The sequence below is a fragment of the Aspergillus fijiensis genome (genome assembly GCF_003184825.1).
Source record: "Aspergillus fijiensis CBS 313.89 unplaced genomic scaffold BO72scaffold_25, whole genome shotgun sequence".
Lineage (NCBI taxonomy): Eukaryota > Fungi > Ascomycota > Eurotiomycetes > Eurotiales > Aspergillaceae > Aspergillus > Aspergillus fijiensis.
In genome coordinates this window covers 43,998-58,120 of record NW_024469001.1, presented here as the reverse complement: position 1 = coordinate 58,120, position 14,123 = coordinate 43,998, and the positions used below count along the sequence as shown (strand labels likewise).

The following is a 14,123-nucleotide window of genomic DNA, read 5'->3' as shown; positions in this document are numbered from 1 at the left end:
TAACCTGGAAAGGGGGCTTGAAGATTAGTCTCCGATCTTGAAGTTAATTTACCGTAATCATCGCCGGGAGACGACATTAACCAGATTTCGTGCAGGGGTTTGATGCCCACGAACAAGACAGTACAAGTTTTGATTGGAGAAGTTTGGCTGGACCACGGTGGGATTGACTGGGTTAAGATAGGGTCAGACGCATGGTTGCTTTGTACTGCTTTGAGCGACCATCTGTGCGCTGCCTATCGTGATGCCTGCATCAGCGGCTTTAGCTTCAAGGACAATCGAGCTCATCTGTGGTATTGCTAGACTGACTGAGAGGATATGACTGAAAGATTCTCAGTGTGCACGCCGATTTGTCTGATACTCCATTTTCGGTGATTATGCTTCTATAGAAACGGGTAGGAGAGTAGCTACTTGGCCTGGTTGTTAGCCTTCCGTAAACGCCTATCCTCAGTATGGGTCCTGACGGAATCAACTGGTCAGTAGCCTATAGAGGATTGCGTAATACGTCCAGAGCCTTGAACTAATCTTGCCACATCCGGATAGAAAGCATCTAGTAGAGCTCAAAACACAACCCACCAGAATCTTGCTCGTCACAAGCCAAGCAACCTCAGACACCAGGTATACCACGTAACCGACCAAATCAACCCCAGGCAAGCATCTATTGAACCACAACAATGCAACCGACAATACAAACACATGAACGCAAACAAACCGCAACAACCCGCGCGTTATAAGAACGAAGCCCCATCCTAACCCCCAACCCCCGACAGCGAGCAAAAAAAAAGAAAACAAATGTTTATATTAAAAGTAATCTACCACCGATCCACACATATCGACAAAGTATGTACACCAACCCGCCCTACCCCCGCACAGCATACTTCCGCGTCCACTCGCGCGCGACCTCCTCGTACCGGGCGAAATCCCCCTTGAACTGCTCGGCGATGCGGCCCTCGACAGCGTCGTCCGGCATGGGCTCGGCCAGCAGCTGGCGCGCGAACTGCAGCACGGCCGCCAGGCGCGAGCTGGGCTTCCACTCGTCCGCCCGCAGCATCCCCAGGCACATGCTCCCCTTGTCGTCGTTGGTGACGTTGGGGTGGTAGATTTTCGTCCGGAAGGAGACCGTCGGCGGCTTGAAGGGGTATTCGGTTGGGAGGGTGAGGGTGAGGTGGAAGGTTCCGTTCTGGTGACAAGGTAGGGGGGGTTAGTGGGGGGGTTTTTTTTGGGAGGGGGTAGGGTATGGTCAGGGTTGGGGCCTGCTTACCTGGTAAGGCGAGTTCTCGGGTCCCTCCATGTAGACGTTCCAGATGTAGAGGTTGGATTCGTCGGCTAGCTTGACGGTTATGCCTTCGGGGGCGGATTCGGTGAGTTCGGCGAGTTCCTTTTGGATTGTTAGTGGGGGTCTAAGGGTGAGAGGGTATGGAGGATGGGATGCGCAGTGCAGTGTTTACCTTGGCTATCCGCTTTTGGCTGCCCATCTTGATTGCAGTGTTGGGTGTGTGTGTGGTGGGGAGAGAGAGGTAAAGCGGGGTTGTGAGGTGGAAGAGTCGGTCGAGAGATTGATGGCTGTTGATGAGCGGGTGGATGGAGTCTAATTCTGATGCAGTTGCAGAACGAGCGATGGTTGAAGATAACAGCAGAGACAAATGGAGGCTGGCCTGGTTGGTTCGATGGGATCTGGAGCTGGAGCTGGAGCTGGAGCTGGAGCTGGACTGGAACTGGAACCCAAAGCAGCTCCTTTCCTGAGATGGCGGGGCGGGGCAGGCGGGGCGGAAGATCCGCCGGAGTGGAAGACGTCAGTCATTTCAGTCAGCTACAACGAACTCCAAACACAAGTCTACCCAACACTGCAAGTCTACTCTCGCACCATGCAACTCTGGAATCTAAACACTTGTATCATTATAGTCTCTGTGCTAAACAAGAACGAAATGCGTTAAGACAACCCAGCCCTCACCCCCAATCTACACAGCAACGTGCCCTTCCTTGGAGCTGGTGTTGTGATCAAAATTCCTGGCTGCCTCGTCCTCCCAGAACCTCTTCTGTCTTCCTCCATTCTTGCACAACCCAACCAAGTCAAAAGGATCAAAGAGGGTGAGGAGAAATGGGCGATTGTCACAATACCCCGGTCCTTCCAGCTCAGTAACCCCATCCCTCGCAAGGTAGGTCTTGTTGGAGCGTGGAAGCCACCGCATCGGATGGAAGATGTTCAGCATCGCGGTGTTAACATACATCACAGTCGCCTCAAACACCCAGAAGAACCACTCGTCCTTGAGAACAGGACTGATGTCCTTGATGTCGGACACGTTCAGGCTGGCCGCAGTGAAGTACTCCACCGTCCGATAGATCGTCCGCACGGTGATCAGCCCGCAGCTGCAGTACAACACACATAAGGCGTGCTTCAATTTGCGATTCAAGACCCCACCGCGCCGACAGTTATAGTGGAACCTCAAGGCCAGAGCAAGGAACCCTGCCATCAGCACGAGCTGCAAGATCAGGGACGCCTTGAGCAGCCCTTTGCCGATGTCTTGCTTGCGCTGTGGGTTCTCGACGTTGGCCACCAGCGCACCACCGTTCCCAGTGAGCACCTCGATGACCATGCTCATCGCAAGAAATGTTGTGAAGACCCGTCCCGGATGGATTGGTGAGTGGTAGGGGATGTAGTAAAGGATTCGCCCGAGGATCAGGTAGTTGGCTGCTTCGTAGACCGGTCTCGAGATCTGTTAGTCGTAGGTCTTCTTCGGCGAGAGCGCTACTTACGGGCCAGCGAGTAGAAGAACCGTGCTGACAATGTAGATCACCAGGTTATCCCAGTGACCCCAGGCGGCAACAGCCCGTAACACAAAGCCGCCTGTGAAGAGCAGTGCCGACCAGGGCAAGATCCCGGTCACTTTCCAGGACTTATACTTTCTGCAGTCGTCGTCAGTAGCGGGAAAGGATGAGGGTCTCCATGGGAGCTGCATACATGCATTGATAGATGTGCCAGATTCCAGAGATAGTGAACCAGATGGCGAAAGTGATAGGAGCACCCTTGTTGGGAGCATAATACCAGTAGCTATCCTCCTCTGTTGGACGTTAGTACTGGATCTCACATTCAGGCCTGGACTAAGGTGCGTACGGTACGGCGATCTTCTGTCCAGCATCACGGTATAGTAGGTAAAGAAAAAGCCAAATCAAATTAGACGACGACGACGACGATGACGACTATTGCTAAGATGCTTCGATGATGAGTGAAGCGTAGTTGCTAAACAATTAAATGCTCTTGCTATGTCCCGGTCCACGAAATATATATGTTCAGCGTGTGGCAGAGCCCCATTAGCGAAAACGAGCAACCTCTATTCAGTAATCAGCCACGGCCCTATGGGAGGCTCCAGATGTGCCTCTGACTTAAACATCCAACCTTAAAGGATCAGTTTGAGGGCTGAGCTGTAGAGTTGTTGCCCGATCGTCAACTGAGTTGATCATTCATGGGATAAGCCCCAAGTCTCCCTCCATGGTGCACACCAGCGGTCCTGAATGGCCAGGAGCATCATGCTTTCTCCAAGTCCTCCCCTGGTTTGAATTTAGCCTTGTTGGATCCAGGTCTTTTGTCTCTGGTGATGATGATGGATGGACCCTGAGACCCTGAGACCCATCCTCGAGACTTGGCTTGGCATCCTCGCCGACAGCAAGCGAATACGAGCAAGGCTGTGCTCGTTGTGATTGGCTCCACGAAGTCAGCCTCGCAGGGACTGTCATTGCTAGTGCATGGTGGCTGTGAAGGTTGACTCAAGGCTGACATTAACTAGAGAGAGCTCCGTGGGGTATCGATAAAAGATATTGGAAGACTGAGTACGGAGTAATCTACGGAGTATACCTAGTAAACATGATGGTGGCTAAACCCCAGATTTTCCCCATGCGGAAGGCGTTGCCGGGACGACGAAAATATCCCGATTCGGATAAGACCCATCAACACTGGGCACGGCGCCTCTCCTCCATGCTAACGTGACCCTCTCCAATCGTCATCTACCCAACTCTCGTGCACTGCATCTAGACCCTTAGTTTGGATGTGAGCAGGCGTGTACTAACCACCAGCAGCAAACATGGCTTCGACAAATTCGCCCCCCACCTCCCTGTTCCAGGTGTACCTTCGCCTGCGGCCTCCTATGTCCCAGCACGAAGAGGAACAGGCTGAGCGTTGTTTGACCATCGAGACTCCAGAGCAGGTATACACCACTGAAAACAACCACCAAGATGCCCCGCCTACACATATCACTTTACACCCTCCCAGCGACTCCCGGAAGCGCGCCGTCGAGAAGTTCGGGTTTACACAAGTCTTCGACGAGTCCGCCTCTCAGCTGGGCATCTTCGAGGGCACGGGACTGGAGAACTTGATAAAAGGTGTTTTGTCGGAAGGACGCGATGGCCTGGTCGCGACGCTGGGCGTCACGGGTAGTGGAAAGGTCTGCTAGTCTAGCCGTGGTTGTAGGCGGTAATGCTAATGAGAATCCGCAGAGTCATACCATTCTGGGCTCCAAGACGCAGCGAGGTATCACCCAGATGAGCTTGGATGTGATCTTCCGGTCCCTCGCTTCGACGATCAGACCCCACGACAACTTTATCAGCCCCCTTCTCTTGTCCTCTGTCGCCGCCGCCGATGCCTCTGAAGCCCAGATCTTTAGTGCGCAGACGTTCCTCGAAGCTGTATACGGTGAATCGGTCGATCGTAGCAGGAGTCCCAGAGCTCAGACCCCAATGAGTGCCGGACGAGCGCAAACCCCCATGGCGGTACGGAGCCCTTTCCCCCAGCCTATATTGCAACCCACCCCAAGGTCTCGAGTGCTGGTCCCTACAAGCTGTCAATTGCCCGCTGCGTATGGTCCGCGGATAAACTCAAAGCCAGCCCTTGGCGGTTCCCCCACCCCTGGTCTGCCGAATCCCCTCTTCATTCGGTACGGTAGCAAGACGCCGGATCGGAAGCAGCTAGGATCCCATTTGACAACCCCACACGGACGTTGGAATCGCTACAAAACATGTTGTGCTAACTCACCCTCTCTTGCTTCAAAGGAACCCATGCCAGCGCTCAGCTTTCCCCGTCGTCAAATGCCCTTGCGCGCTGGCGCCCTCCCCCGATCGCCCGACGTGAGCCATCTTACGATGGAGCTGAGCCCACACTCGGAATACGTGGTTCTGGTCTCGATGTATGAAGTGTACAACGATCGTATCTTTGACCTTCTTTCACCGGCTATCGTCCCTGGTCAAGGAAGCACAATGACTCGCCCGGGAGGTGGGCAGAAGGACCGCCGCAGACCGCTATTCTTCAAGTCGACGGAGGGATCGCCTGACAGGAAGGTCGTTGCGGGCCTGCGTAAGATTGCATGCTGCACTTACGAAGAAGCTTTGTCGGTTTTGGAGGTTGGACTTACTGAGCGAAAGGTTGCAGGCACCGGGGCCAATAGCGTCAGTTCCCGCAGTCATGGGTTCTTCTGTCTGGAGGTCAAAAGACGAATGCGCAACAAGAGAACCGGCGAAGAGACATGGATGGGAAATACACTCACAGTGGCCGATTTAGCCGGTATGTTCAGCTCAGCCTCTGCCTCGACATACCAAATGTGCTAATCAAGCATCAGGGTCTGAGCGCGCAAGAACTGCGAAGACGGCAGGATCTACCCTTGCGGAGGCAGGCAAGATTAACGAGAGCTTGATGTACCTCGGACAATGTCTACAGATGCAAAGCGATATTCAGGAAGGCAACAAGGTATGCCACACGAAGAAGCTCTTCTCTTGTCTTCGCCAGGTTTTCTGACTCAAAAAGGCGACTATGGTCCCATTTAGGCAGTGCAAGCTCACAGAGCTGCTCTTTTCGAACTCTTTCCCGTCGCCTGGTCAGGCTTTTGGCCAGTTCCGCCACCCGCAGAAAGCCATCATGATTGTGACGGCTAACCCATGGGGAGACTACAATGCCACTTCGCAAATACTCCGCTACTCCGCTTTGGCACGCGAAGTTGCTGTGCCCCGAGCCCCGTCGGCCACAGAGTCCATCTTGTCCAGCACTCTCGAATCTCGTCATGGCTCTATTGGCGGACGTGAGTCGACGAATTCAGTCGCGGCCGAAGAATTGGAGAAGGCAGCCGCTGAGATCGAGCGACTCCGAGCCGAGAATGAGAACCTTTCAGTGAGACTCGCCGAGGAAGAGATCATGAGAACGGACATGGCCATGAGATTGAAAGCAAGCGAAGATATGTGTCTCACCATCGAGCAAGACGTGCGTGAGGAATGTTGGAACGAGATGGACGAGAGGATGGAAGAAGAGAGACGCCGGTGGCAGAACGCTTGGGACGAGCAGGTTAGCCTCCTCTTCTGCGAACTGTGCGATTTTGACTCTAACTTCAAGCAGACTGGCCATAACGAAGAGCACTTGGATAAGAAGCTTGAGTTGTTTTCGCGGGGCTTCCAGAGTAAGTACCTGCCTCTTCTTGCTCGTGCTCTCCTGCAAAATCGACGAAACTAATTATCCTTCCAGTCTACGAAGACCCCAACACAACCAACAATGAGCGCATGGAGGAGCTCGAGTTTGAGAACGAGCAGCTGCGCAAGAAGGTCGCCGCGCTGGAGCGCGAGCTCACTTGCCGATCGCCCACCAAGAAGACCCGAGCCAAGACCACCACGACCACCACGGCGCTCGAGCCCTCCCGCAACTCCAACATCCTCGGCCGGGAGAGCGATGTCGAGAATGCCTTGAAGCGCATGGACCAGCTGAAACTGGCCGACAGTATGTTCTCGCCGGCCCCGCAGCAGCTTTCGTCTCCTGGCAAGAAACATCGCAAGATGGCCACCAGGAAATGGGACTTGGCTCCGGAGGAGGACATTTACTAAGGCTGCTTAGCGGGATGAGCTTCCTCTCTCCCGTCCGTGATGACTACTTGTACTAATCTGAATGATTGACCCTTTGGTGGGATTCTTGTTTGTTTGCGTCGGGGTTGAACTAGTTTTCCTGCTTGTGGTTTATGATATCCGTCTGGAATGTTGGCGTTTGTGGGAAATTACTGGAACTTTACTTCCATCCCTGTTGCTATTCATGTTCATAAATTCTATGGCACAGTACAAAGTACATTCATTACTTGCACAGACATCTCGTGACCCAGCAGCTCTTCCCGGTAACGCCGACCTTGGTTTGTCCTTAGCTAAACAAAATGAAGAGGAATTGTAATGATACAAATTGTGGGAATCGAGGCTGACCCGACAAGAAACAATAGAATTTCTGGGTCAAGGGCTGGCTCAAGGCTCTGCCTCAGTCATGTCCTCATCATCATCCGTGCCCGCAATCTCGAGCTGACCAGCGTCCGCGGCCGCGTCCACTTCATCGACGGTCTCGTTCCCTTCCGCGTCGCCCAGGGGCTCATCCTCCCCATCGCCTTCGACATCACCCTCATCATCATCCTCGCCACCAACTTCCTCCTCCTCCCCCTCCTCTTCTTCCTCTTCTTCCTCGCCTTCTTCTTCCCCCCCCTCTACTTCTTCCTCTTCCTCCTCACCCCCTTCCATATCCACATCCCCTTCGTCACCTTCACCTTCACCCTCACCCTCACCCTCACCCTCATCATCAACATCAACATCAACATCCTCAACCATAGTATCACCCTCTTCCCTTTCCCGTTCATCATCATCTTCTTCTTCCTCCTCCTCCTCACCCTCCTCCTCACCCTCCCCATCACCCAACTCCACATCCACATCCTCCCCATCCGCCCCACTGGCCAGCCCCTCCAGCTCCGACTCGGGATCGAGCGACCCATCCCGGAGGTTCGGGAACAACAACTTCCGCTCCGTGGTGAGCTTGGACAGCTTCTCGTCGTCCATCTCGCTGAGCTCGCTCTCGTCGTCGGCGCTATCGTGCAGACTGGCGGGGATGGTGTCGCTCTGCTGGCCCGAGGCCAGGTCCAGGTCCTCGGCCAGGCGGCCGGCGGTCTTGCTCTCCAGGAGTGATGGGCCTGCGGAGGTGGATTCGGTAGCGGGAAGAGTTTGGGGATTGAGCGCCGCGGTGGTGGTTGTGGTGGTGGTAGGGTCGGTGGCTGTCGTGGTAGAGGCCTTGCGGCTTCCTGGTCCTCCTCCTCCTGCTGATGCTGTTGCGGCGGTGCTTGGGGCAGCGGCAGAGGTGGAGGTGGTGGTGGCAGCGGATGTGGTGGGTAGACGGGGTGGGACTTTGCGGTGGACGATGGCTTCGGAACGCTTCTGGATGTCTCGGCGGGCGATGCCTTTGGTGCGGCCGCGTGGGGCGGGGGCTTCCGAGGCCGGGGCGGAGGTGGGCGGCGTCGGGGTGTTGGTGGTGGTGTCGGCGGCGCCGTCGCTGTTGATCATGCCCATGCCGCCGCCGCCGCCTGCTGCGGCACCGCCGGGGACCGTGGGGTCGACCTTGAGCCGTTCTTTGGCCTCTTCGTGGGCTTGTTCGAGGACCTGCGGCATGTTGATCTGGTACAGGCGGGAGTAGACGTCCGCGATCAGGTCCTCCAGCAGGGCGACCTTCATTAGGTTGTTGTTGAGTTTCTTGAGCTCGATGGCGTCGCGGATGAGTTCCAGCAGGGATTCGCTGCCCGGCGCTAGGTCGGTCAGGCTCTCGAGGCGCGCCGTGTTGGCGACGAACTCCTCCCAGCCGATGGGCTTGAAGACACTCTCCTCGTGTCCTTCGTCGATGTGCGCGGCACGCCGGATCAGCCCCGCGTAGGTGAGGCACATGTCCTCCCAGAGTTTAGCGTGGTTGAGAAAGTCGCCTTGCTTCTTGCGCACACGGCGGAGAAGTTGGTCCAGGTTGGCGCGGTCGTCGAGCTGGTCCAGGAGAGAGACGAAGAAGTAGGCGTATCGTGTGGTGTAGACGAAGTGACGCCCGGGACGCTCGTGTTCCGGTTTCCAGACTTGGATGGTCATGGTCTTGGTGACAATTTGCTGGGTGAGCTCGTTCTTGGCGGCGGACGCAGCTTCAATGGAGTCTTCGTCGTCTTCGTAGAGGATTCGTGCAGCCTAAGGAGAGGTCAGCGGAATCATCAGGTATGCATGGACTCGAAGCATTTAAACATACTCGGTACGCCATGCGATGGTGCCAGTTCGATTTGTCGGCATTCTTCAGGTTGCGAAGCACTTCGGAGATGTAGCGCTTCCAAGAAGCCTTGTCTTCCGGCGGCTGCACCTTGCGAGCCCAGGGTGTAGCGAGGAGCGTCTTGCTGGCGTCGGCGGGCTGTAGGATAATGTAAGCAACTGATGAGAGCGTGTCGGGCACATAGTGTCCATACCTCCAAGGCTCCGCGACGAACCAACTTGTGCACTACAGTCACAAGCTTGTAGTGAGGTTCGAATATCGGTTCCGACCGCGAATCCCTTCGTTGCGGCAGAGCGTCAATCGCATCGAGTAAGGAGTCCAACAAAGTGTCTAGATCGAGCTGCTTGAATGGCCCTCTTACGGAATCATCACAGCTGAACATCTTCCAGAGACACTTGCTTAGCATGTAATGAGTCCTGCATGCGGTTAGTCTTTTGTAGGTCGAACAGAACCATAAACACGTACATCCAGTTCTTGGGCTTGTCGACTAGAGCCCGCTTGAGAAGGTAGCTGGCGAGATTCCACACGGAGTATAGCTTCATCTCCTTGAAAGGTCGGCCTTCATACATGCTTTGGCTTTCCTCGTTGCTGAAATGACGTGTGAAGTCTGCGAGACTAAATGCGCCCATAGACAGTGGTTCCCTAGAGGACGAGTAAAGGCGAATTCCGAAATCTGTGAACAGGTCCGCGAGCATCTCGCGGGTCTCTGGTGTTGGATCCGAGTTTCCCATGGCCGTCGAAATGGCCATGGCATAACAATGAATAGAATAGCGCTGCCATGTTACCAGCTCCGCCCGGTTGTTGTTGATTCTGTCAGCTGTCCAGGTGATATCTTCTTCCAACTTCGAATCGTATGTCTGCGCCAACCTGTACCAGGTCTCCCATCGCGCCGTTCCGTGCTCAATGTCTTGTCGGAAGCACATGACGGCATCATCAAGATCAGTTGTCGGGAGTGGGCTCAAGCGCTTCTGCGACCGAAACCTGGTCAAAGCCGCATACCCAAGGAGGAAGTACCAGCCATTCCGAGCGACCATAGCACTTTCGGTTAGCACTGGGATCAAGGATAAGCTTGCCACGCCCTGGATGGATCGGAAGAGCGCCAACGGGTTGATTGGAGACTTCAGATATGCATTTGTGATGCGCTTGTTGTAAGACAAAGGAGGAGATGACTTGGTAGTGCCAATGGCCTGCTGCATCTTCTCGATGGTGGACTTCAACTCCGACTTCGACAAGTCCTTGATGCTCATTCGCTGGGCTTGTTTCATCACCAAGTTCACCATGATGATAGCCGTGGTGCGATCCAGCTTCTCCGTTGGGCATTTGTGGTCGTCCAATTCGCCATACAAGGGTGAACACTTGATCCCGTTGATGTCGTACAGGAGCTGACATATGTCCCATTCAGTGTCATCGTTGACGCCGATAGCGAAGAGCTCAGATCTCATCAGTTTCAGGAATTGCTTGTGAGACAGTTTGCACATGAAGCGAATGCCCAGGCATTGATGGACAGCTCGCAAGTAGTTCACTCGATCTTCTGCAGTGGTCTCGAACTCCTCCTTTTCTTGAGACATAGCTTCCTTTACAAGTGTGTATTGCAGAACCCAGCAGCGGACCTGCATCTCGCGCAGTCTATCCTTGAGGCTCTCTAGAGACTTCGATAGCGCGCCGCGGACTTCTGGACCTGTGGTCGCACCGACGCGAAGTAGGTCCTCATACAATGAGAACCCGTAGAGAAGTCTAGTCAGAGAGGCCACTGCAGTCAACGAAGCCTTCAAATGTTCCATGTCAAAGCACTCGTATGCTTTGTCCGCGTCCAGAAGCACGGCTGTTACAGTCTTGTTCAAGATGCTATCAAGCGATTTGAGCCACCGAAGGAGGGTGATTTGACGGTGCTCACTGGGTTCGTCCGACTCGGATGAGATCTGAAGCTCTTTCATTATGATTTCGATGCTGCGCAAGTAGCAAGAAATGACCTTGGGAGGATAATCAATCTTCTTGTAAGCATCCTGTAGTCTTCGCCAGAGGAAGAGTCTCAGCGTGGCATCGCCGCGATCCAGGAAAGAACTCATCTCAGTGATTTGAGAATTGGGCTCAAGTGGCTCGCTTCCCTCATCGATACCTTCGATTTGAAAAGACGCGGGCTCGAGAATAGGTTCAATGGTCTCAATGAGCTCCACTGGGTCCTCTGAGCTCGGGTTGAAGATTTTCATGAAGAAGTCCATGGACTTGAGCTTCGAGATCTCTTGATCAACAGCCTCGGAAGACAGTTCAGGCATGATCGCATTGTTCACAAGGCCAATTACTGGATCTTTCAAGCGCTCAAAGAGTGATTTTAGCTCCTGAAGACAGAGCAATACATGCTCTCGTTGGATGTCACTGGCCATATTGGAATGAAAAGTCGATGCCCATATGTGTCGCAGGGCAAAGACCTGCTGGCAGCTTGTGCTAGCGTGGCTGTGGTCAAGGAAGTGTGATAAAGCGGTACGTGCGAGGAGGCTCCATCTCCCCAAGCGATCGCGCTGCTGAATCCTCGTTCTTCCATCCACCTCACTATTAGGATTATTAATTGACGCGTATATGTCAAGGTGAAGTTCAAAAAGTGTTTGAATCATTTCCAAATCAGAGAAATGCGCAAGCGTGTATGAAAATGTGGATTCAGCTTGACCTGCGAGAATTTGAGTCTCAAGGCTTTGCAGCTGTTCGTGCATGCTTTCGTAAATAAACTCGTCTTGGTGCAGTATGAGCTGCACCACAGTCTCCTTCAGTGAGTCTGGCCACTGCAGCGACGTGTATGCGGACTCCATTGCAGGCCACTTCCGTGGCACAACATGATCCATCGCATGCTTCGCAAATTTCGGCATTAATAGAGCTTTGAGCCAGGCAAGGGCAGCATCGCGAATATGCATAAGCTCATCATTCACGCTCGTGGTGAGCCTGAAAAGTCTCTCGTCATCAGCGAGAGCCTGTTTCACCCCCAGCTTCCTGGCCGACTTTCTCGAGTGTTCCAAGAAGATAGCCAGCCCGGAGTTTCCCATTCCTCGAAGATCCTGCAAAGTAGACAGGCTGTCGGGCTGGTAGGTGACCTGGGATCTTGCTTCATCCCAGTTTCGGAGTGTGTCTAGCAAGTCCCCGACCAGATGGTGGCCTTCGTGGGACTCGTCAGCCGAGATATCAGTCGACTCTTTGCGAACAACCATCGCCCGCACGGCTTTTCTGAGCTCATCGATATCGCTGAGATCTTCGACGCCGAGCTTGGCCAACAAGGGGCCGACAGCTGACTGCATTGAGTCATCCGCCTGCACATAACTTTCGAGGCGGTCATCATAGAACTTAGCATAGTCAGCAGCCAAGTCCACCGCCTGCGAAGAACTATCTGCGTGTGCGGTTGACTCTCGAAGCCGTGTCCTTCTGCTCTTCGCCCTCAGATTATCGACATCGTCGGGTTGGAAAAATGCAGACGAACGCTTGCGACCTCCTGTTAGGGGCCTTGCACTGGCTTCTTCCATGTTCGCATTGTCTGGTTGAGTGCTCGGACCGGGGGGCTCCGATGACTGCGTCTCTAATGATTCCATGAGCTGCTTCTCTGCGCGTTGATCGATGGAGGAATGGTCGTCAGCAACTTCTGATTTCACGCGAGGAGCGCCATCTGTAGCCTGCTCGGATTCAGCAGGCGCACGGCTGGCTTGTTGCCTTTGTGAGTCCGTCTCCTCTGCCGGTGGATGGTAGACGGGAATGGCAACCTCTATGGTACTTTTGAGCTCGGGACTGGGAGCTGGAAGCGATATCCGGACCGAGGTTCGAGGTTTGATCTCTGCTACACCCAGCTCGTCATCAATGAGGGACTGAAGTATAGCTTTTCCTAGCGCAGCCCATGTAGGGCCGACGGGCCTGATTTCAAGACGTGAGCTCTGTGGGGAAAGGTGAGACCTTGACGCATGGAGATCCTCGACTTGCTGTGGAAGTGCCGGAAGGTAAGGGAATGGATCAGCCTGCCTCCTGAGGAATTTCAGAAGGGCCTTTTTCGGCTTCTTGAGGGGAACCTGAGACACGGAGAGTCGGTCGTGCATCGACAACAGAGTTTCACGCAGACGCTCCTCCGCGAACGTCTCCTCCAAGCCTAGCTGCTCCGTGCGCACCTCCAGACGATTCTCGTCGTCTGCCAGGACGCTCTCCAGGCAGTACCGCGTGAGACGATAGCTCTGTAGAGTGCTACAGAGCCTTGCACTCTGTCTCCAGAGATTGAGGTCGGAGTCATCGCGCTCCAGCGCCTCCGCGAAGGCTGCTAGAGCGGCGCTGGCCTGTTCAGTGACCTGGGACGGTAGGTCCGCAGCATCCTGCACATCAGTAGCCTGACCCTCCAAGGCCGCGCGTAGAGCGTCTAACAGGAATTGACCGTGGTTCTTGTAAGCCAGGTAAATGGTCTGCATCAAAGTGCTCGACGTAGAGTCATTGATGTCGAACTCCGCCAGCGCCTCTGCAGCTCCGGCGCCTGCAGCGAAGTCAATGGGGAGGTCGGAATCCTGCAAGTTGGCGCGCTTGTAGTCGGAAATGGACTCAGGATACTTGAATATCTCGGAGTTTAACAGGGCATCATAGGCCTCCGCGGCCTGCGCATAGAACTGCGGGCCCTGGGAATGAAGCTTCAACGCATTTTGGTACAGCTTGAGCGCTTCCTCAATCTGAATTTCCTTCGTATCGTCGACCTCTTCCTCGATTAGTTCATCGGGCTCGATGTTGAGCGCCGCCCAGCTCGACATGATGTCGGTGTGATTTTCAGGGTGCGCAAAGCTCCCGGACTGCGGTATAAGCCTTGAGCCTGACCGGCCGCATCGCAAGAAGTTGCAATGGCCTCAGACAGCACAGCTCCGACCGAAGAGGGGGGAGGGCGCTAGAGTAACAAGCCCCGGAAGTAGTTGTGAAGATGAAAATGAAACCAAGAAGGAAGGATGGCAATGATTGATGGAGTGGTTGTTGCACCAGCGGGGTGGGTCTAGAGCCAGCCGGCCGCGAGTGAGACGCATTCCGCCCATTAGTTAGATGGAAATCGCGCGTGTGCCCAAAATGGAAA

General features: G+C 54.4%; 4 protein-coding genes across 4 annotated transcripts; 1 reads left to right on the top strand and 3 right to left on the bottom strand.

Moving 5' to 3' along the window:
* Positions 1-856: 856 nt before the first annotated feature.
* BO72DRAFT_378746 (putative ubiquitin conjugating enzyme (UbcB)) lies at positions 857-1,472 on the bottom strand (the record flags this gene model as incomplete). Its single annotated transcript, XM_040941327.1, has 3 exons — positions 857-1,177; positions 1,259-1,375; positions 1,446-1,472. 3 exons carry the CDS (start codon positions 1,470-1,472, stop codon positions 857-859), a joined length of 465 nt encoding a protein of 154 aa, XP_040800944.1.
* Positions 1,473-1,955: 483 nt separating this feature from the next.
* BO72DRAFT_496545 (putative RTA1 domain protein) lies at positions 1,956-3,134 on the bottom strand (the record flags this gene model as incomplete). The annotated part of the gene is made up of 4 exons (XM_040948635.1): positions 1,956-2,703; positions 2,752-2,901; positions 2,957-3,056; positions 3,110-3,134. The coding sequence occupies 4 exons, from the start codon at positions 3,132-3,134 to the stop codon at positions 1,956-1,958; spliced, it is 1,023 nt and encodes a 340-aa protein (XP_040800943.1).
* A 733-nt stretch (positions 3,135-3,867) lies between these two features.
* BO72DRAFT_448294 (kinesin family protein) lies at positions 3,868-7,126 on the top strand. The gene is made up of 7 exons (XM_040944760.1): positions 3,868-4,433; positions 4,486-4,758; positions 5,038-5,545; positions 5,601-5,728; positions 5,786-6,316; positions 6,368-6,428; positions 6,494-7,126. The coding sequence occupies exons 1-7, from the start codon at positions 4,074-4,076 to the stop codon at positions 6,844-6,846; spliced, it is 2,214 nt and encodes a 737-aa protein (XP_040800942.1). The 5' UTR covers positions 3,868-4,073; the 3' UTR covers positions 6,847-7,126.
* On the bottom strand, positions 7,057-14,026 carry hir3 (putative transcriptional corepressor of histone genes (Hir3)). Its single transcript, XM_040950144.1, has 4 exons — positions 9,524-14,026; positions 9,252-9,474; positions 9,041-9,196; positions 7,057-8,982 (listed from the first exon to the last, which is right to left on the bottom strand). The coding sequence occupies exons 1-4, from the start codon at positions 13,810-13,812 to the stop codon at positions 7,249-7,251; spliced, it is 6,402 nt and encodes a 2,133-aa protein (XP_040800941.1). The 5' UTR covers positions 13,813-14,026; the 3' UTR covers positions 7,057-7,248.
* Between the last annotated feature and the right edge of the window lie 97 nt (positions 14,027-14,123).